The sequence below is a fragment of the Planococcus citri genome, chromosome 1 (assembly GCF_950023065.1).
Source record: "Planococcus citri chromosome 1, ihPlaCitr1.1, whole genome shotgun sequence".
NCBI lineage: Eukaryota > Metazoa > Arthropoda > Insecta > Hemiptera > Pseudococcidae > Planococcus > Planococcus citri.
In genome coordinates this window covers 67430698-67452936 of record NC_088677.1, presented here as the reverse complement: position 1 = coordinate 67452936, position 22239 = coordinate 67430698, and the positions used below count along the sequence as shown (strand labels likewise).

General features: G+C 35.4%; 1 protein-coding gene across 3 annotated transcripts in view; it reads right to left on the bottom strand.

The window, feature by feature from the left end:
• Positions 1–4182: 4182 nt before the first annotated feature.
• Positions 4183–22239, bottom strand: part of LOC135833475 (uncharacterized) — a 147825-nt gene continuing 129768 nt past the window's right edge. For all 3 annotated transcript variants that reach the window (XM_065347320.1, XM_065347321.1, XM_065347322.1), the window contains one exon: positions 4183–8332. In XM_065347320.1, the coding sequence (XP_065203392.1) occupies positions 6467–8296 (1830 nt within the window). In that variant the 5' untranslated portion in view covers positions 8297–8332 and the 3' untranslated portion in view covers positions 4183–6466. The remainder of the gene's footprint in view (positions 8333–22239) is intronic.

Genomic DNA, 22239 nt, shown 5'->3' with positions numbered 1-22239 from the left:
AAACTTTTCACGTGAAAAACATTGTGTTTTCACCTATCAAAGGGTCATTCCATGTCAACTCAACCAAAAAAAGGCGATTTTGAAAGTCATGTCTTTCGATTTCGCTCAAATTTTTTTTACAATATCTACCCACCCAGTAAGTAAGAAAGCCGCAATCAGTTTGGTCCCAGCCCCCTCAGGGGGCGGGTGGGGGGCTTCGATTATTTTCACATTGTCTCGAGGTACTCAACTTCAGCAGCCCATTCCTCCAAAACTATGATACTTTGATCAAAACTGATTTCACAGTTCGAAAGGGCATTGAATTTTGAACTTTTCAAGTATTTTGAAATTTTCAAAAGTTGAAAGTTGAACTTTCAATTTGAAAGTTCAAATTTCAAAATGGCGCTGTAAGTGGGAGCTATCATTTAAAATTTTGAAAAAATTTCCGTAGATGTACATTTTGATACTTTTTCGAAATATTTAGGTTTCGAGATGGAACTCTTGACGGAGGGGGAGCACCCCCACCCCCAATTTTGGGTGAAACTTTCAAAATAAAATCAGGGGCATGTGATATATCGAATTGTATGTTTTGAGCGACGCTGAACACGAATATGACGTCAGATTTTTGATAGGACCCTATCCACGGCCCCCAGCACCATCTCAAAGGGGGTAAAAGTTCAAAAAAGCGTTTTGTTCGTGTGACACATGGAATAGTATGTTTTTGGTGACGCTGAACACGAATATGACGTCAGATTTGTGATTGGACCAGTCCATGGCCCCCAGCACCTCTCCAAAGGGGGCGACCTCCCCCCAAAATGGTTAAATTCGTGTGACACATGCAATAGTATGTTTTCGATATCGCTGAACACGAATATTGCCTTAGTTTTTCGAATCGACTTCACCCATGGCCCCCAGAACCTCCCCCAATAGGTAAAAGTCCAAAAAAATTGTTTGGGGCCGTGGATGGGGTCCAATCACAAATCTGACGTCATATTCGTGTTCAGCGTCACTAAAAACATACTATTCCATGTGTCACACGAACAAAACGCTTTTTTGAACTTTTACCCCCTTTGAGGTGGTGCTGGGGGCTGTGGATAGGGTCCTATCAAAAATCTGACGTCATATTCGTGTTTAGCGTCGCTCAAAACATACAATTCGATATATCACATGCCCCTGATTTTATTTTGAAAGTTTCACCAAAAATTGGGGGTGGGGGTGCTCCCCCTCCGTCAAGAGTTCCATCTCGAAACCTAAATATTTCGAAAAAGTATCAAAATGTACATCTATGGACATTTTTTCAAAATTTTAAATGGTAGCTCCCACTTACAGCGCCATTTTGAAATTTGAACTTTCAAATTGAAAGTTCAACTTTCAACTTTTGAAAATTTCAAAATACTTGAAAAGTTTAAAATTCAATGCCTTTTCGAACTGTGAAATCAGTTTTGATCAAAGTATCATAGTTTTGGAGGAATGAGCTGCTGAAGTTGAGTACCTCGAGACAATGTGAAAATAATTGAAGCCCCCCCACCCGCCCCCTGAGGGGGCTGGGACCAAACTGATTGCGGCTTTCTTACTTACTGGGTGGGTAGATATTGTAAAAAAAATTTGAGCAAAATCGAAGTACATGACCCAAAAACGTTGGTTGAGTTGACATGGAATGACCCAAAATACGAGTTAGAGTCTTCTAAAATCAAACAGGGAAAACGAGAATTTTCCAAATCATGATAGGCCATTAGAAGACCTACCCACAAATGTCAAACTGGCAGAATTGTTTTCTCACCTTTCATTTTAATCGGCAAAATTGGTATTTTTTTCTCATATTAGTCGACATATTTTCGGTAGCACATCCCCCCTCCCCGATCACCCTGAGCAAAATCTTAAGTTTCGTCCCTGCCATAAAATAGGGTACAATCCAAATTTTAGTCAACATACCACCACAACAAAAAAAAACTCATTCATCAAGATATTTTTCAACTCTTCACTTCGTACCCACACAATACATAAAACCAGAAAAAAACACTCCTCATAACGTACCAGCTGGTTGCAAATAATAACGTAAATACCACCTTTAGAATAGAAATTTGTCTGCAATTGGATTCGCAAAAAAAAAAAGAAAAAAAATCCGACAAGAATCCAGTTCGACCGGAACCACTTTACAATTTACTAAATGCATAAATTGTATGCGAAATTGGAATCAGAGAAGCGCGAGAAAAGTTGACACCTTGGTGTCCGTTTGCAAATTAAACATATCTAACATGTACATCTTGTATAGACGGAGGGTGCAGTGCAGTACGCCGGTAAAAGGCCATCGATTCTCGTAAAAATTCAAGTGAAAATACGATTACACCGGTAAATGGAACCAGCTCGCTGCATATGTATTAAATTTAAAATATACTCGTACAACAGACTATCACCGATGATGATGATACAAACTATATACAGCTTCCTTAACAATGTACGCGAATTGCCACTTATATTTCGTATACCTAATATAAGTTTACGTAGTCGTAGGTACATAAGTAAATTTTAATATTTATCGCGTCTTTTACGCGGGTGAATTATGAAGTCGTCGTTCGAGCACCATACACGGTAGAAAGCTGTCCCCTGAATCGACCATTCAGCCGGTTTCTTCTCTAATCGAGATTACCGCTGCATTCTAAATTGCAACTGCGATGTACATACTCATGTACGAGTAGTATCCAGTATCGCGACGACGACGTCGACGACCCACCGTCAAAAGGCGGATTATACATAGTATACCACTTTAATGGCGATAAAAATTGTATATCTCGATTTCACCCCTGCCCCCCTGGTTCCCTTTCTTTCTCGCAGCCTTCGATTTTCAACCTTCGCATTGACTGTATGAACTTCTGAATCGATTACCATGGCGTACTCGTACACAGGCCATTCCTATGTGACGCGCGAAAAAAAAACTACAGAGAGTAGGTAGATATAGGATACTACACACTATACGGACTACGGTATATGCTCTCTATGCTCACTTGCTCATGCTCGGTCTATAAATAAGTAGTCAACGCAGATACGATAATTTTATTCGACATGTACACCTTTTTTGCCTACGCTTTATTGTCGTGTCTCCTTTTTGGAAAAGGTCACTTATACGATCGAATAACACATAACACGATCAGCGGATCGAGTATACCTTATATTATGCGAGCAGCGACGACGACGACCAACACAAGAAAGGCACGGTGCGCGGCAGTAAACCATACATAATATACATTCATACATATTATAAGATACATTTATATCTGATATAGTACCGAGACTATACACATGTGTAAGAGAGAAAACCATCGCGTGCGATTTATGGTAGCGAGATGTCGCGGTATCCACCGTTCATCGGCTGACTATGAGCCAGTCGACCGCACCGGGTCGTTAGACGCGAAATTATTACTGTCAGTTGTTCGTCGGAGGATTGCTCGAATTGCTAATTTTCATTCGTTTTTTCCGCCTCCTTCTCGTTAGAGATATTTACAAAGCAGGTTATGTACTAAGATGGAGAATGCATAATGTCGAGATAAATACTCAGTTGTTGCGAGAAATTTTCGAACAAAATTCAAAATTTATTCCACTTTATGCCACCTACATAGATGATTTGTTCATCATCATCATTTCATCATCATAAACCATTCTCAACAATCAACATAAAATAAAGCCCTGCGAGGATCAGTCGTTCGCAAATGTTCGAGTCATTCAGTTATTTTGAGATCAAATTGCAAATTTTCCTAATTGAAAATCAAAAGTAATTAACACCAACCATTTTCAAATTAAAACACCTCATTTTTTCATATTTTGCACAAAAATAAATAATTTTTTTCCCCAAAAATTGGTCATTAATTTTGCTAATTTTTGAACTCTCGTCCAATTTTTCAAACTATACTTGAAATGTGAACAACCAGGAGAGGGGGAGGGGAGTTAAATGATTAGAATTTGGTTAAATTGCAAAAAAAAAAAATTGAAAAGTGCGCGGGAAAAGCCCTTGATGTAATTAAATGAATGTCAAAAAAAAATCAAAAATCAGTCGAAAACTGAATATTGTAACGTTACCATGCCACCAACATTTTCAGGTAAAAAAATGCAAAAATGTTGATAAAGAAAATTTTTAAGGTGCTGAAAAAATGACAAGTTCAAATTCAGTTCAGAAAGAAAGGTAGATGACATTTTCATTAAAATAATATGAACAAAAAATTGTAAGAAAAAAATGTAACATTACACAAAAAAGTTGAAAAATAACGAATAAATTTTTATAAACGGTTGTTTTGACGTTGTGTAAAAATTTGTTTTAAATTTTACTTGAATTTTATGACCGCGGAAAAAATGGATTGTTCAATAAAGAAAAATAGTGCTGAAAACAAAGCCACGAAGCCACAGTTAAGTGCCAATATTTTCTAGTGAAGTTATCATTTTCCGGTTTAAATAACTTGAACAGAAAAAAAGTACACGAAAATTGGATCTGTGAAAAAGAAATAAATCACAAAACTATTCAAAATACCCAAAAATTGATAGAAAATTCCGTCAAACACTTTATGAAACATATCTAATTGACCCCCCCCCCTGAGAATTCCAACGTGACCAAATTAGAATTCGATAAGTTGAAAATTTTCGCCCCAGAAAACATTTTTTTTTTTTGCAAAAAAATTTCTCAACAAGACTTGACAAAATATACATTACAACACGGAAACGCAGGGCAAAAGCAGGACTTCGAGAAAAAAATTATCAATTCCAGAGCGGAGAAAGGAGCAATTTAAAATAAACTAAAATGAAAAATAATCAAATAAAATTCAAAAAGAAAGAGAAAATTAATACAAAAATTTCAAGTTGGATTTTTAAAATAAGAAAACAGGACCTTCCAGCAATTTTGGCAAAAAGTAGACCCCAGCAGAAAACTTTTAAGAATGTTTTAATTGGACAGGGAAAGTCAAAATATCAAAAATTTTCAAAAATCAAAAAAGCAGCATGAAATACGAGTAGCAGCCTAAAAGCTAAACGTTTAGCAGCGTATTTCTCAAACATTTCAATCCTTTTTTGAGCGATGGAGAGGGGAGGAAGGAATGAGTGAAATATATTCTTGAACTTTTTTCAAATTTTCCTCTTTCGATGCGTTCTCAGGCTTTTCACATAATAGAAAATTCTTATTTCAATTGCAAAATGGCTCAGTTTCCGTATAAATTCTAAATTTGTAGACAACTATCATATCTCACAATCTCACAATAGCAAAAAACAACAACTCACCTCCGAATGTTTCATTTCGAGATTTCAAACGTTCAGTGGCATCATTTTTTATAATTAAAGCAGAAATCGTTCCAGATTATAATATAAATTTCGAAAATTATGCAATTATCAATTTTTCATAACATTGAAGATATCTGACTACCTCAAGTATTCAAAAAAGAAAATCAATCAGAACCATCAGAAAACAATAAAAATCTCAATAAGTACGTAAATTTTAAAAAAAGTGCAAAAAAATGTTCAAGTTGATAACAATTTCAACTTGAAAATATGCTAGACTAATCAAGAAAAACTATACCATAAGAATGATTCAAGATGAAACAATATCATACTTGAAATTTGTAAAAAAAAAAAAAAAAAAAAAACAGCTTGTAACATTACTAAAATATTCACATGAGTAAACAGAGAAATTATGATTATAAATTAAGCGAAAATTGAAAATAAATGATTAAACACTTACATCAATAACAAGTAGGTACTTATTGTGAAACGGGCACGTTTGAAATAACAATTTGCAAAAATAGCAACAAAAATTTTGAAAATTTGTTCGAAAATATTAGAAAGTACCTAGGTACAAAAAGTGTGGTAAAAGTTTACTTTTAAAAAAAAATCAAAACTTTAATAAAGTATATAATATTATGTAGTTCAAGTAGCAATTCATTTCATAAACGAAAAAAAGGTAAACTTTTCAAATCATTCAAAACTGTCTGAATATGATTGAAATAACTCCAATCACTCAGCATTCAAAACAAACCGTGTAACTAAAACCTTTTACATTGTATTTGTGACATGGACACTTATTTGAATATCTCACAAAAATCATCAACTAATTGAAACTCGCAGATAGCAGTAGGTGCTTGAATTTACAGTAAGAACCATTCACATTTTCGAATATATCATGACAATTCTCAACATAGGTAGAGGTACCCACTTCCTCCAAAAGACGATAACATGAGGCAAGAAAAAAATCACAAATCGTGTAAAACATAATGAAAACCAATTGAGAATCAGTAAAATCCTTTAAAATATCTACAAAATTATTTGAAACAAAAAACAAATGGATGATAAGATGTTCAAGAAATTTGAAACATTCCCTTCAAAAATTCTATTGATATGTATAAAGTATAAGTAAATTAAATTAGAAGAATAAAAAATATACGTAAAAAACCTAACATAACTTAGATTTTTTAAAAAATCACAAATTCTCTGACTTGATTTTCATGGCCATCTGGCTCTACCACGAAGTGTACTTTAGATTGAATTCTTCGACTCCTTCATTACTTCCCAAGCACCATAATAAGATCGAGTTGAGTTCATCCTTGCGATATATTTTACCTGCAGGTCTACGTGCATTCCTAGTCAAATACTTTTTCAACGAATCAATCAAACTCTTCTTGGCCTGCACTACGGTTTCTTCCTTCAGTTCCGTTGAAGCAAGGGTATCAATAAATTTAATTATCGTTTCCGAAGAAACAAGTCCTGTACAAATGATGCTCGATAAACGTTCCATAACTGAAGGCGACGAAATGAGCCGATTTTTAATATAGGTAGAAACATCTTCCACAAAATCATTGAATTCGTCGATTTCTCGCAGAATCTCACCGCTGAGTAGACAATCTTCATCGAGAAAAGCTGACTGCAGTATTTGTTGTTTAAAGATTCTCCTTCCTTGCAATTCAGGACAACAAAAAGTCACAAATGCATTCAATTCTTTCAAAAATGCATCATCCAATAATGCAACGCAGAGCTGAAGAACATCTCCGTTTTTAACTATAACATTTTGCTTGAACTGATTAATCTCATCTTCGTTTTTAAAGCACAATTTTATTACTCGTTGCAAATCTTTGCTTCGAACCGCTTGAATTAGAAAATTCCAGCAATTACGCCAGAATAAGTTTCTTTTTTTCAAAGACGCGTCTCGCAGAATAGTCAATAGCAATTCAGCATTCATCTGATTACATTCATAATCATCATAAGTATCAATATTAGCTGTGAACTGGCTACTGTCAGTTGAGATAACTCCAATCACCGAAGATTTTAAATTAGGCTGTGTATGGTTCCATATCTGACAACACAAATATTCCCACTTTTCCTTTTCCTGTTCAGGGTACTCATATTCATCAGCATCCTTAACTTGAAACATACGAATGATAAGATTGGTGAAATTATCTTCATTTATAATGTTCCTAATGTGAACCCAAGTTCTCAGGACAATCCATTCCTCGAAACGAAAATAGTAGAATATATCAAACAAGCAAGCACGTTCGCCATTGACAAATTTATCGAGCTGCTGATTATCCAGCTTTGGTAAAATAACTCTAATAAAATCATGATCACAAAGGTGATCAATAGCTTTTTGCATTCGTTTTTCAAGAGGTATACGATTCCAAAAATACTCGATAGAAGGTCTATTATAAGGCATGTACGCCCTGAACATTCTTTCATCAATAGTTTCACTCCTTAAGGTTAAGGTTGGTATTTTATCTAATTTATTCGTGAGACGGCAAATCCAATAATAGAGTTGCGAGCAATTGTCAAAATCAATGCAATCCACATCCAAGTATTCGCATTCGGATACAGATGGCCAAATTCGTCTAATATCGTGTTCAAAGAAATACAAACAAGCAACTACAAACTTCATTTCCAAATTGAATCCATCACAACGCATCATACGTTCGGCTGTCCTCTTGTAATCGATAGTGCCGTCGTAATCGCAGACAAAATCATCGAAGTCTTCTAAAATATGGTTCTCATCAGTGTATTGAAAACAAAATACTCTTTTATAATGCATACTTTGCCAAGGTTTCATCGAATACCCAAATCTTGAGACAATTTCGTCAATCATCTTGTAAATCGGGGATGGTAAATCAGGAAGCATAGATTTCATCCAGGCGTTGTCTTTTCGTAGCCTGTCAGGGTCAAATTCTTTCAGTTTTTCTCCAGTGCGATATTCCTTCACTTTCCGGCGCCATATTTCCAGGCTAATGGCGATTGCTGATAGTTGTTTCAGCGATATCGGAGTCGGATGGATAATATCGTACACTTCTGACGTGACTTCGGTCATTTCCAGTTTTTGGTGTTGTGGATCTTCGGTTTGAACCTAGAATAAATTGTTAGGATCGAATTAATGATGTGAGAAGAACAGGCGACGTCAAGCAAGGAGATAATACACAGGAGCATAAAATCTGGCACGCGCTGTTTCAAATTTACTATTCAGGGTGTCTACTAAATCCAGAAAACAAAATTTCGTACCTTTTTCGTACTTTTATCGTATTTTTTTCGTACAATATATTATTAATAGTCATACTTTGAATCTACATGGAGGGGAGGGGGTGTGTCATGTCATTTCGGTCACAAAAATCAAAATTTGAACGTGCTGAGCAGTGTGGTCTGGACCGTCAAGAGCCAATACGAGACCGGAACGAATATAATTTGCCCATAGAGGTCTTTTGAAAGGGGGAGGGGGTTTAATTGAAAATTGGTCAACAGAAATAGGGAAAAAATACCCATTTTGCTGATTGATGTCACTCATAATCATAAGACTTACAAAAATTTTCACTTTCTGTTTTGAATTTTTGGGGGCTCAAATGTGATTTTTTTTTCAATTTTAAAAGAAGAAAAAAAATTGCCCGAGCGAAGCAAGGGCGAAAGCTTTTGAAAATTTGATTTCAAAAAACTTGAAAAAAAAAAGATTAAAGGCCCAAGCGAAGCGAGGGCAAAAACTTAAGAAAATTCGTATTTTGAAAGAGCTATAAAAAAACAATGTTTTATACTTAATGCAAAGAGTTCGTTTTTTGGTTTTTAAAATTAATTTTTCAACTGGAAAGATTTTTTTAGGATGTGAATTTTGATTTTGTTTAAAAAGTCAGAGAACAGGCCCCAGTGAAAGTGAAAACTATTGAAAAAATGTATTTCGAGAAGTATGCGAGAATTTTATTTCTTCATTTTGAAACTATAAAAATTGAATATTAAATTGATATATTTTTTTGAAGAATTTCAATTTTGAAAAAGAAAAGAAAAGAATTCCAAGCGAAGCGATGGCAAAAGCTTTAGAAAATTGTAGTTCGAAAAGTAGAACAATATCAATTTTAATGTAAGAAACTTTTTTTTTCATCTCAATTTTTTTAAATTTTATCAATGTTTTTTGAAATTGTTTGCGGGGAAAAGGTACTAAATTGGCCCGAGCGAAGCGAGGGCGAAAATTTTTGAAAAAAATAAGAATTTTGAGGATATATTGGTGACTTTGTCGGAAAATTAACAATGGAATCCTTTCAAAATTTCGTACAAATTTCGTAAATTTCGTACATTTTTGACGTTTTTTCGTACTTTTTTGGGTCATTTTCAAATTTCGTGCTTTTTTCGTAAATTCGTACTTTTTTCGTGCTGTAGACACCCTGCTATTGGATCATGAAAGGCCACTGTACCAGTGGACCTATCTCTTTTTGCCGACAAAAATCGTTATAAAGCTAGAGGGTCATTCCACGTCAGTTGGACCAAGAAGTGGTAGGGGGGGTTAGGCGATTTTTTTGAAATTTTTCCGGTGGAAAGACCTTCCGAAGGGATAACCAATGACGCAAATCGCAGCCGTCTAGCCCATTTTTAAAGGCAACCAGGGGGTGTCAAAGTTTTCAGTGGACCTAAAATATCATCCATTTCAGCAGTGGATTACTCGACAACCGCGATACCCACCAAAATGGAACTTCTTCCCATAGTTAGGGGTTTTGAAAGGCTTTTTGGTGATATCAAAAAAATCAGTGTTGCCACTTTTTTCGTACAAAAAATTAGCTCAAAAAGTTTCGAAACGTAGTTTTCATATCGTTCCGACTCTCAAAAATTCTGAAAAAAATATATTATGGACAACTTTTCATGTTGAACAACATATTAAAAAATTAGGATGGTAACATGTTGCAAAGTCGATTTTAAAAAATGTGAAGTTTGCGGGAAAATGCGATTTTTTAATTTAAAACATGAAAAAAAGTTTTGATAGGTGAAGCTGACCCATTTGACCCCTATTTTTACGTATCTGTTGAAAAAATTGAAAACCCCCTTTCACTCGATGAAATGAACTCCTCACAAAAAAATCAAAATTCAAAAAAATTCAATTTTCGACCTCAAACATCAAAAAAAGTTCAAATTTATTCAGTTTTCTTATTTTGACCTCTTTCTGACGTATTTCATGAAAAAGTTGTTAAAAATTACACTCACAACAAAAAAATAAAAATTTGTTCATTTTTTGAATCTTTTCGAATTTTGATTTTTTTGTGAGGAGTTCATTTGATCGAGTGAAAGGGTTTTTTCAACTTCGTCAACAGATACGTACAAATAGGGGTCAAATGGGTCAACTTCACCTATCAAAACTTTTTTTCATGTTTTAAATCAAAAAATCGCATTTTCCCGCAAACTTTACATTTTTTAAAATCGACTTTGCAACATGTTACCATCCTTGTCCATAAAATATTTTTTTCAGAATTTTTGAGAGTCGGAACGATATGAAAACTACGTTTCGAAACTTTTTGAGCTAATTTTTTGTACGAAAAAAAGTGGCAACATTGATTTTTATGATATCACCAAAAAGCCTTTCAAAACCCCTAACTATGGGAAGAGATTCCATTTTGGTAGGTATCGCGGTTATCGAGTAATCCACTGCTGAAATGGATGATATTTTAGGTCCACTGAAAACTTTGACACCCCCTGGTTGCCTTTAAAAATGGGCTAGACGGCTGCGATTTGCGTCATTGGTTATCCTTTCGGAAGGTCTTTCCACAGGAAAAATTTCAAAAAAATCGCTGAACCCCCTACCACTTCTTGGTCCAATTGACGTGGAATGACAGGACTGAGAAAAAATGAGGTTGGCTACGCAGAAGTAAGTATTATTCGATTTCTGAAACTTGACCGAATTGATCCACAATTTGAAAAACTTTCAAAGTCACAAAAAATTGCTCATCGAGCACAAAAAAATTGACCCAAAAAACATTCAAATTTGTACAAATGTAGGAAAACTCACGCGTTTTAAATCAGAAAACTGCAGTTTGAAGCCAAAAATTACGTTTTTCTATCCCTTCGAATCGTCCACATAAGTACCAAGTTTTCAACTAATGGCACGCAATAAAAACGGGGCAACATTACGCAGATGCCACAAGATGATTAATATTTAACGCGCGGTAGTAAACAGCGATATTTATTTGAATTTAGGCGGACAATTTGTTCATTTATCGCATTCATAACGCCTTTAATTGTATGTACAACTGTACACTATACATATACGCATACGCATTATGGAAGCTGAACGACGACCCAAGAAGTTTGGCTAACGTACTAAGACGACATTATAATGTATCATTACATCCTACTCTCGGATTTTTTATACACTTCACTATACGAAGAAGACTAGGTATAATAACAACTATGTTCGTACATTTGTCACACCTTCACCCTCTGCAATCCACACCTTGCTCAATGTCTCACAGTAATACATTCTCTGGCTGTACCTCGACACCTTATGCACTTTATAAATGCACTATAAAAGTAGCCAGCCATTTAGACTACATACAGAGGCCAAAAAAAAAAAGAGAAGCTATTAGCGTTTTTCCGTACAGACCACCACGGGTACCACCTAGCAATACCGATCGACGATAGATACGGTCATTTTCTCGAAATCAATGGTGGCAAAAGAAAGAATAGGCAGACGAAGAAAAACAACTAGACGTGTACCGTGTGCTTTGCTTATTTAACAACACATATACGAAAATTGAACAATGTTGTAAAAATAAAAATAATGACGAACAAACGACGACAACTCGAGTCGGAGGGGCTATCGGTAGAAAAAAATAAAGAAAAACCACCTGCTAAGAATGCGTTTTTATTCTACGACGAGTATACCTCGGTATATCGACGTTTAATTTTAAAAATGTCAGTTAATGTCAGCGCGCATCGGTAAAAACGCGTACCATCGTGTACCGGATTTATAAAATGTGTAAGTGTGTAGTGTAATATATGTGGTGTATCGTATAGGCTCTCTTTTTTTTTGGGGTACTTTTTACCTGACTACACTTAGCGTATAGTATAGGTATGTTTATGTGCGTTGTTGCGAGCATTTAAACGTCACTCGTCAGTCTTCGTCGGTGTGCTATACAAAGATACCTGAGTAATAATGTATTGAAAGTATAATGCATTTACTGTGTACACAGACAGATATACCTACCTACACATGCGCATACCAAGAGCATGCAACAAAAATAGTACCTTGCTAGTTGCTACCTTTACCTGTACCTATATACCTTATAGTTAGCCACTATAATCATGATGCGCGGATTTTTCGCTTCGGCTGCATGAAATCTCTTTGTCGCCAACCCCTCATCCTCCCTCGCTGAACGAGTCATTCGACAAACAATTATTTTCACAAATCCACGTGAAAGTGGAATAAGCACGTAGGGTAGGTCGATTTCATACAATGATGAAAATGATTCCAGAAATTTTTGCAAGAGCTGACTACGATAACCTATCCTACATATTGAAATACGTATACGTACATGCACATGCACATGGTGCATTTAAAAAAGGTATCAGGTATGCGTATTCGTGATGTTGTTGCAGCTATACTTACCTATTATTGTTATACTAATGTATCATGCGCGACCACATTTGGTTTCCTGATCGACACAATCGATTGATGATAACTCGTAAAGAGCAGAGAAAGAGGGACAGGGAAATAAGCAGCCAGGCATACAGTTGCAGATATGGATTTTTGAACCACGAAGGGGTAGAAAATCTGGGGAAAATGTTCAACAAATACATTGGAGTGATTAGTCAAGTTTTCTCGATGTGCTTCGAAGTTTCGAAATCAACCCCGGCCTCGTATCCTCCATCCCTTCCCATCCAGAAACCACATTACCCAGTTATCATTACGAGAATATCAGGAAAACTTACTGGAGTTAAATGAACAAAGCATGGGCGGGTTTTGGAGCCCTTCAAATTAGAGCATATTTTTAGAGTTGAGGACGTGAAAACAATCTCAAAACCAAAACGAAAAACCTCACATTCAAAATGGAAAATGGACAAATACTCAACCGTCCCCCTTCCCCCTCCAAAAATCACCAAATCAAACTTACTTCAAAAATTTATAATTTTCAAAAAATTATCCCAAAAATATTTTTTAAAAAAACAAAGAAAGTAGGACTTGAAAATTCGGGGGAAAAAAAGGTTTTCGGACAAAAATTTGAAAAAGGACTTTACTGACCTTTTTGAAAAAGGAGGGCTATCGAGTAAAGGAAATACTTCTCCTGACCTGATTTTATATAAACAAAGTTTAAGGATCCCTGAAATGCTTTTTGGAGGGGGAGGAAGGCTAATCAATCAAAAAACACCAAAATTTGAAAAATTTGTGCTTTTATGACTCTCCTATTCTTAAAAAAAAATTGAACAACTCACAGACTTATTCGTGCACATTGACTTTTCAACGATTTTATTCAAACTTCGAATCATTGAAAAATTTTGCAACCCACTGGAAAAGCTTTTTTTAGATCGAATCACTCAAGAAGTATTTTCGCACGATTTTCAGCCTTCAAAACAGATAATTTCTTCAAATTTTTTCCCATTTTCAAAATTATTTTTCCTAATTTCACTGATTTTTCAAATCAAATCCACACTCAACAGCGGAGAAGAGAAGTAAGGAAAAGAGGGTCTAGGGGGTAAAATTTTTTCCAACACGATCTGCGGCAAATTTCAGCAAATAATTCGCAAACTTCTGGCGGATATTTTTAAAGCTACAGGGCGGCTCTCATTTATAAAGTTCAACAATTTTTTGGCTAAAAAATGAAGTAAGTGCTACAAATTGCATTTGGAGTAGGTACCTTAGGATCTTGAGACGAACTAAGGAGAAGGGAAGAGGGTCAAACGTCCTGAAAATTTTGAAAATGAGTGCTTCAGCAATTTTTCTATATTTTGGCATCGTGCCAACTTGTTCGTCGCAAAAAAAAACAAAAAAAAAACAAGAAACACAGAAAAAGCGAACCTTACAGAATAATTTCGATCTAACATGGGGCACTTTCACACGGGGATTCATGAGCACCAAAATTTTTGAAGACAGCGAAAATTTATTTGACAGGAAGGACAACCCCTTATACTGAAAAATTTAAAATTAATAATCTTTCGAATGTGGAGAAATTTGGGGCTTGGGCTCAAAACGAGACGAGTAAAGAAGAGAAGTTGTTGAAATATCCCCCAAAAATTATTATTTCATTCATTTTGAAATCTTATTGTACTGCTTCGTCAACTTTCCGGCGCCCCAAAACAGTTGAAAAAATTTGGGAACATTCGAATTCCCTTAATTCCTATTTCTACTTCAAATCTCTCTCTCGTACCCCAAATCAGAGTAAGTACGCAATTCGTACTGATTTAAATATGTAAATCAAAATATTCTTGAATTAGACGAATTTTCGTAGTTTTTATAAATTTTTAGACATTCAGCGTCCCCTTCCTCCTCCCGTTGGCCAATTCATGTTTTGAAAATATTTTTTTCAAAAAATCAGGCAAACACGTCAAAAATTCATCAAATTTTTTCGAATGTTTGAAATAGGCAATAGAGGTTGAAACATTGAAAACCAACGTATTCTGTATCCCAAAATATTCCACAGAGTTCAAAAATGATAATTGTTAATGTTTATGGCACAATTCACGCGTAATACATTATTCGAGAAGAAAATATTTTCAAAACACGAACTTGAATTTTAACGGAAATGGCCTTATTAGTCGACGCCGAATCTCAAATACTACTTTTTGGAACTGGATCATTTTTCCCCAAAACAGGTTAGGAAAAGACTAGAGTGAAAAAACCACGATTTTTTCGGAAAAGCCTACTCCCCTTCTATTGAGGAATCATAATAATCATATAATCTCTCCATAAACACATTCGAAGCTGAAATTTCTTCTGGATCTTCCAACTCAAAATGAAAGTTTTCCACACTTTGGTTGGTTAATCTGGTAAAAATCCTAAATTTAAAATTTTTGTTTACTAAATTGTTTTATTTACTTGCATTTCGCCAACTTTTCCTGAAGAACGAGATTTCCTGACATTTCTCGGTTTTTCATACACTGATGACTGAACACCCTGTCATAATAAGAAAAAAACTTCAAAGGACGAAATGTAATAGAATTCGCCGAAAAACAGCAGCTTTTCAAATAGGCATTTTGAGAACAGTTTGGTCAATCTCAATTGATGTCCTATTAATACTAAAACCGTTCAAAATAAATTGAACACTTCGTAAATCATTCGTAAAATGTACGAATTGAGCGATTGAGCCTATAATTTCATAATAAGAAGAAAATAATCACGTACGATTAATGCTATTCTACTGAAACGAGCTTCAAGCTTTTACCAGGGGTTCTCAAAGACAGGGGTTCTAACAGAAAACTACTCAAATTCATTCACAACCATCTTATACGTAGGTACTAGGTACCAATTCTCCAGAACTATAAACCCATAAAACGTCGATATAAGAGATTACACTGATTGCACATCTGATCGATTAGACATCCGATGAACATACCTAGACCTATGTATTTAACACCAAGACAAATTCCACCAGTCATCAGCTCTCTAATGATCTACTTACAGACTATTGAAGTGGAAGATGCAATAAACACCAAACTATCTCGGTGTGTATTACCTTGACGAGATGGCATCTCGATGTACAAATAATTCCAAGAATTCGCTTCCATTTATAATAATGTAAGCTCGTGTCAACGTATATAAAAATCTTCCCTAAACTACGTAGATCACGTGAAACAGAAATGAACACCCCGAGACAGCATCCCTCTACTTCTCGCTACTCAACAAAAAAAAACACCAACACCAATATTCAACGAAATTCATAATTTCATCATATGTACACAAGACGAAAGTAGGTAAAGCTCAAGGTCGGAGAGAGAAAAAAATACACCCGGGACAGACAATATCGAGGGGATGCGGCGGGGGTACGATGTGCTAGCGTATTAAATAGTATTTTTTTGTCATTATTATCATTATATCATTACGCATTCGGCTATTAAAAATGCATTATACGCAGACATTGTAATTATGTACCCATATCGTCGATAATATGACAGCGTCTTTAACATTAATTGCCTTTTGGAATACGATCTTTTAAACATTTCATCCTTATTCCTCATACACATAGAGTATTTTTTTTTTTTTTTTTTTGCTTTTTCACTTCATCTTCTTCTACACCACCGTAAGCAGCAGCCACCATACCGCATCTCATCCTTATAACGCAGACCTTCCAATAACAAGTACGGAATGTGTTTTAACCGAATTATCAGTCAGCGTAATCTTCGATAATGAAATTACATCTCGCACTCAGGGGTTCTCAATGCTTTCCAAACAGCGCCAACGCATTTTCCCGCAGCCATTCGATCGCGTTATTGTGTATCCGCGTATCGGGTAGTTGGGTACTTTATAGGTTAGTTCATGTCAATGTATTACGTATAATATCGATTTTTCACTTTCGCTACATCAGCCCCTTATTACGCGTCTAATTAGCTCGTTTCAGAGAGAGAAAGAGAGAGAGAAAAAAAGGCTGCCGATTGGCACAGGGGGGGGGAGCTACAATTATCGCAATTATACGTGCGCCTTTTCATTGCGCTTTTCTCCCTCCTCTTGTCCCTTCCCTTCGCTTTTCTTTCTTTTTAGGTACTCTGGAAACACGTCGTGTTCTCATCCTCGTCGACCAATAATTACGCCAACAATGAGAACAACGACGACACGAAATTATAATACAGAATGAAAAACTAGTCACGCCATTAAAACCCACCCTCTTCCTATCGATGCCGGCTATTTTTTAGTCGCGATTACCAACACAACGAGGGTTAATTAAAGTAATGGAAAATTACTCAACAGGCGAATTCGATCCGTACTAAATAGCAGGAAAAATTCGCTCGCTCGCGTAGCATAATTTTTCTCACAAAAAAAATAAAATACATCGAATCGAAAGGGTGAGTCGAATGGGCCAGGGCAGTTCGACAGCGACAACGACAACATTCGGGTGAAATTTTTATAAATATAAAAATTCACCCTTCCTGATGGGCTGACAATAACGACGTTTCAAAGTACCACAAGCGGAAATAACCGTAATCGGGCAACAGAAAATCGACGCGAGTAAATTGTACCTACCAAAATGGAAAAAATTGACACATAGCTACTAAATGTATCCACACACTCGAGAGATACGCATACATATTCGAGTCTGATGTTGGCATTTTGAAATAAACATTTTATTCTGCCTACGGTTTAATTTTCATCACCACGTTTATTCTTCCGACAGATAGGTACGGGTGTTTGCACGATTACTGATATGAAAATAAAAAAACATAGGTGGAAGAACCTGCCAGACAGAAAAAATTTCAAAAATAAAAATTTACCGGCGGCGAAAAACATGTTCATGAAAAAAAATAATTGCCCCAAATGGCTAACACGGAGTACTTAATGGAATCGCATTTGCGTCATGTACGTATTCATATTCACCCTCATCGACCTTAACAACACCCCACCTGACACCTCAAATCGAACAAAAGATCAATTTTGAACACGAATCAAAACTGTGTACTTGTACACGTCGCGTCTTCTCCCAGTAGAAACATTTCTATCAACGAAACCGCAAATATTGCCAAGTGTATTGCCTCTTCGAAATAGGCCATCGTTTAAACCAACTAATTAATATGTTTATTACGAAGCCATTACGTCACGTCAACAAGACTCACCTCAGTTTAGTCGAAAAGGTAATTGACACGCGGTACAATTCCAATGGCGATATAACGTTTTCATTCCTACTCGTATCAATCGTCACATTTCTCATCAGCACCAACATCATTGTCTTGCGTCGTACAATTGTTGAAGTATATAAATAACTTCGACAGAGCAAAATCATGAGGTGAAATTGTGGCTACTTTGAAAAAAATCTTTCAGAAATTTATCTCACAGAACGAAAAAAAAAAAAAAAAAAAAAAAAACAAGTTTTCACTGAAATCATATCAATCATTTGTACTTTCTCAACATCGCCCTTCCTTATCAAAAAAGTATCCTCTCTCCAAGGAAAATTTTAAATCATGGATATGTTTTTTGTTTGGTTTGGATGAGTTCATAAATCAATGCTTGGAATTCGAAATTTAAATAAAAGTTTGACATACCTAATTATAGTAATTTCTTGGATTTTTCTTCCAATTTTTTAAAAGTTGGACTGAAAGGTATCTAAAAGTCTACGTACTTCAATTTGAATAGAATTTTCAGAAATTGGTGATTTTTTTCAAGTTCTTAAAAGTCAAACAAAATATTGAAAATTTATCATTTCAACTTTTTTCCAAGTTTTTGAAAGTCTAACAAAATATGTAAGTATAGGTACATATTACAAATTTGATCCTTTTTTTTCGTCTTCAAAGATCTGACATTTAATGTCGAGAATTCATGATTTTTTTTTCAAAGTTTCAAACATGTAACATGATAGAAAAATTTGTAGAATTTTTTCCGTTTCCAAAAATCAGCGTGACGCGCGAATCGCTTAATTTTTTGATCAGTTCTACATAAAGGGATCGACTGAGGACCCGAATCAAAAAAAATAAGTTGATATTTATATTCAGTGTTCCCAAATACCAAATAAATCATATGTTATGTTACACGATTTTTTGAATTTTCAGAAATGGGGAGGGAATAATGAGGGGCGTTGGAGGAGTCGAATCAAAAAATAAGTTTATATTCATCGCACTCAGCACGCTAGAAAACATAAGAAAAGATACGTAGGTAATAGGTATGTAGGTACATACTTCAGCAGATATTTGACATTTTGAAAAATTTTGATGCTTCGAACCCCCCCCCACCCCCGGTTCTGTTAATCCCATCACAGGGCTTGTACTCGACTTGAAAAAAAAAAAAAAAAAAAAAAATGAAAATGTAACTGCAACGTGAACAAAACATTTGACTGCTGAAAAACATAAAAAAAGGTTTCAATTTGAATTATAATGTACTCAAGTCTAAAAAAATTACGAAAGAGAACATTTCAATTAGAATCTGATAATGAAATTCGATGGGTAATTTGGTAATTTCAGCAAAAAGCAGAACTACTTGGCAATTATTGAGCAAAAAAGTGAAATATTTTTACAATTTTTGTCAAAAAAATGAGACTAATTTTGTAGAAAAGCAACACTTTTTGGAAATTTATTTTAAAAAACGAACACTTTTTGATGTTTTTGCAAAGAAGTGAAAATTTGTAGAAAAAAAAATGAGACTACGAAAATTTTGGCAAGTGATGAGACTTTTTGCAGCTATTCTTGGGTAAACACGAACCTATGACAAATTTAGCAAAAAGCAAGGATTTCTTAGTAATTTTTGGAAAAATAGAAAAGATGAAAAATTTTCATAATTTTAGATAAGAAAGTGACACTTTTTAGCAAATTCTGATGAACAGCGAGAATTCATTGTTTTCGACTAAAAGCATGTCTTTTTGGAAGATATTGACAAAAAAGTGAAACTTCTATCGCGATTGGCCAAAAAAGAGAGAACTTTTAGGTAATTTTTTGCCAAAAAACGAAGGGCAGGTTTGACAAAAGCCGAGAGTTTTTGTAATTATTATTATTATTGAATAAAAAATTGATAAAAAATGCACTAAATATGCCAAAATTTATCAGCTAAGCCTGCGATGGTAGTCTGCATGGTTATCGTTCGTAATTCTGCAGTTGCAGTTGCCAGACAGGACCATTGAATCGCTGCACATCCGAAACAGCTCCACAGATCTCCGGTCCGGGAGCTCTGGCGTCGACCAAATTGATTTTTTCACAGCTATCTTGCGTTCCATGATGAGACGTAAAATATTATATTTCGGTTTTTTCATAGATATCCAAATGTATTCTTTTTGATAGCGGATGATGGAAGAAAGTGAACAAGAACAAATGAAATATTCATTTTTTGCTAGGAATTTCGAGCAAGTTTTCCAAAGAAAACTCACTTCAAAGAAATTTATCACCTAGAACACTCACCCATTTCCTCCATCATCACTTCAATTCAATGACATCAGAACCTCATCCCAATCAAAAAAATCTTTTCCTCAATAACATCAGCAAGGCTACATTTACGTACCCCTGCCAAAGTAACACATATTTTAAAGGATGATGTAGCATTTGTGAAATGCGCACCGTTCGTCCTAAGTAATAAACCTGTTTAGGACGAAAAAAAAACACACATACTAAGGGTAGGTACTTGAAAACTGGATAAACCACCCTTTAACAAGCGCACACAGTCAAGGTTATCTGGAAGGCGAGCAGTACAACGAGACTTTGAAGACATAAAGAAAAAAAATACATTATTACTATGCACTGGATGCACATAAACATATGCTCGAATACCATCACTGCATCATGCTCCATGCAGCATGCACCACGCACCCTTGTCGAGGTCGAACCTGGACACGCAGGGGCTATCGGAGTGGTACGAGTTTCTTTCATTACTTTACTCTGCACTCTCGGTGCATTGCTTACATAAAGAGTATACACTACACTATATACACACACCGTACATCTCGAATACTTGAACACGATTCTAAGAAAAAAGATCACATCGCGCTGCAGGGATGAAGGAGGAAGTCGCATTACAACCATGACCCAACACAACATGTTTCGTTTTAAAGGACACGTTTACATGTTTTTACGGCCTTTAAAGTAATTTTTAAATGTATTGTGTGGAACGCTCCCTTCGCCTCTTCATTTACTCGCCCTTCGCTTCGCTTTTTGTACGTAAACGTATATGCACTGCATCTATCTTATAAGATGTAGGACTGCGTCCTGCGTCCGTCGCACATCACAGGTACCTATGGTTAATGCGAGACAGGATTTTTAAACGAGGGTTTTCTCTCTCATTTCTTATTATTCTTATCTGGCTATCTTTTTCTGCAGGGAAAAAAAAGAGGGCGGTAATTTAATTTTATATATTGCTGCACTACACATACATAGACAAATTATGAGGAGAATTCGTAGAATTTTAACCTACATTTATTGTAAACCTGGTAATGGGAATTCTTTCTCATTGCCCCGACTTATAATCTCGGTTAAGGGTAACTTGACAAGAGAAAAATTCATTTAATCAAGGGGAGGGGTCAACGAAAACAAAAGGTAAGTGCTTCAGTACCTGATTTTTCTTTTCTTTGCATTCTGCATTCTCTGAAAATTGCAATTTATTTGCTTTTATACCTGACTGTCTTAGGAAGTCAAAAAAAAATCACTGTATGTACCAAAAAGTTTACTTAAACTGCATGTTTTGGATACTTGCGAATATAGGTCAACACTATAAACTAATGAGGCACGAAGGAAATAATAAAAAAATACCCATTATGAAGATTTAATCATACCTACTTCATTGATTTTTCAGTGAAAATATTCTACAAGATCTGCAAAAATCAATATTCACTGCTATCCATTCAAAACATTTTTTCTGACCATCCCATAGTCCAAGACATACATAAGTCCCTTTTTAACCTCCAATATTATGATTACTCAATTAGCTTCATGTATGTTCCCGGCCACATAGGTATCACTGGAAACGAAACTGTTGATAGATTAGCAAAAACAGCCGCTACCCCTCCCCTCTTACCACTCTCACTCCTGATGACATTAAATCTCTAATCACTCACAACACATTTACTAACTGGCAGAACTTTTGGTCACAACAAACTTCAAACAAACTCTTCCAACATAAAAAAACTACTCTCCCCTGGAAAAATCTAGGCCACCTGAACAGAAAAGAAGAAATCCTGATTACCAGACTAAGAATAGGCCACACAAAAATTACTCATAACCACTTATACCAAAAAGAACCAAAACCCTCATGCCAATTTTGCAGAAACGAACCCATATCCATCCAACACATATTTTTCAACTGTCCCCAACTAAAACAAAACAGACTTACACTACAGATAAAAGAAAACCCACCTACTATCCCTGACGAACCCTCAGAAATACAAAAATTCATCTCCC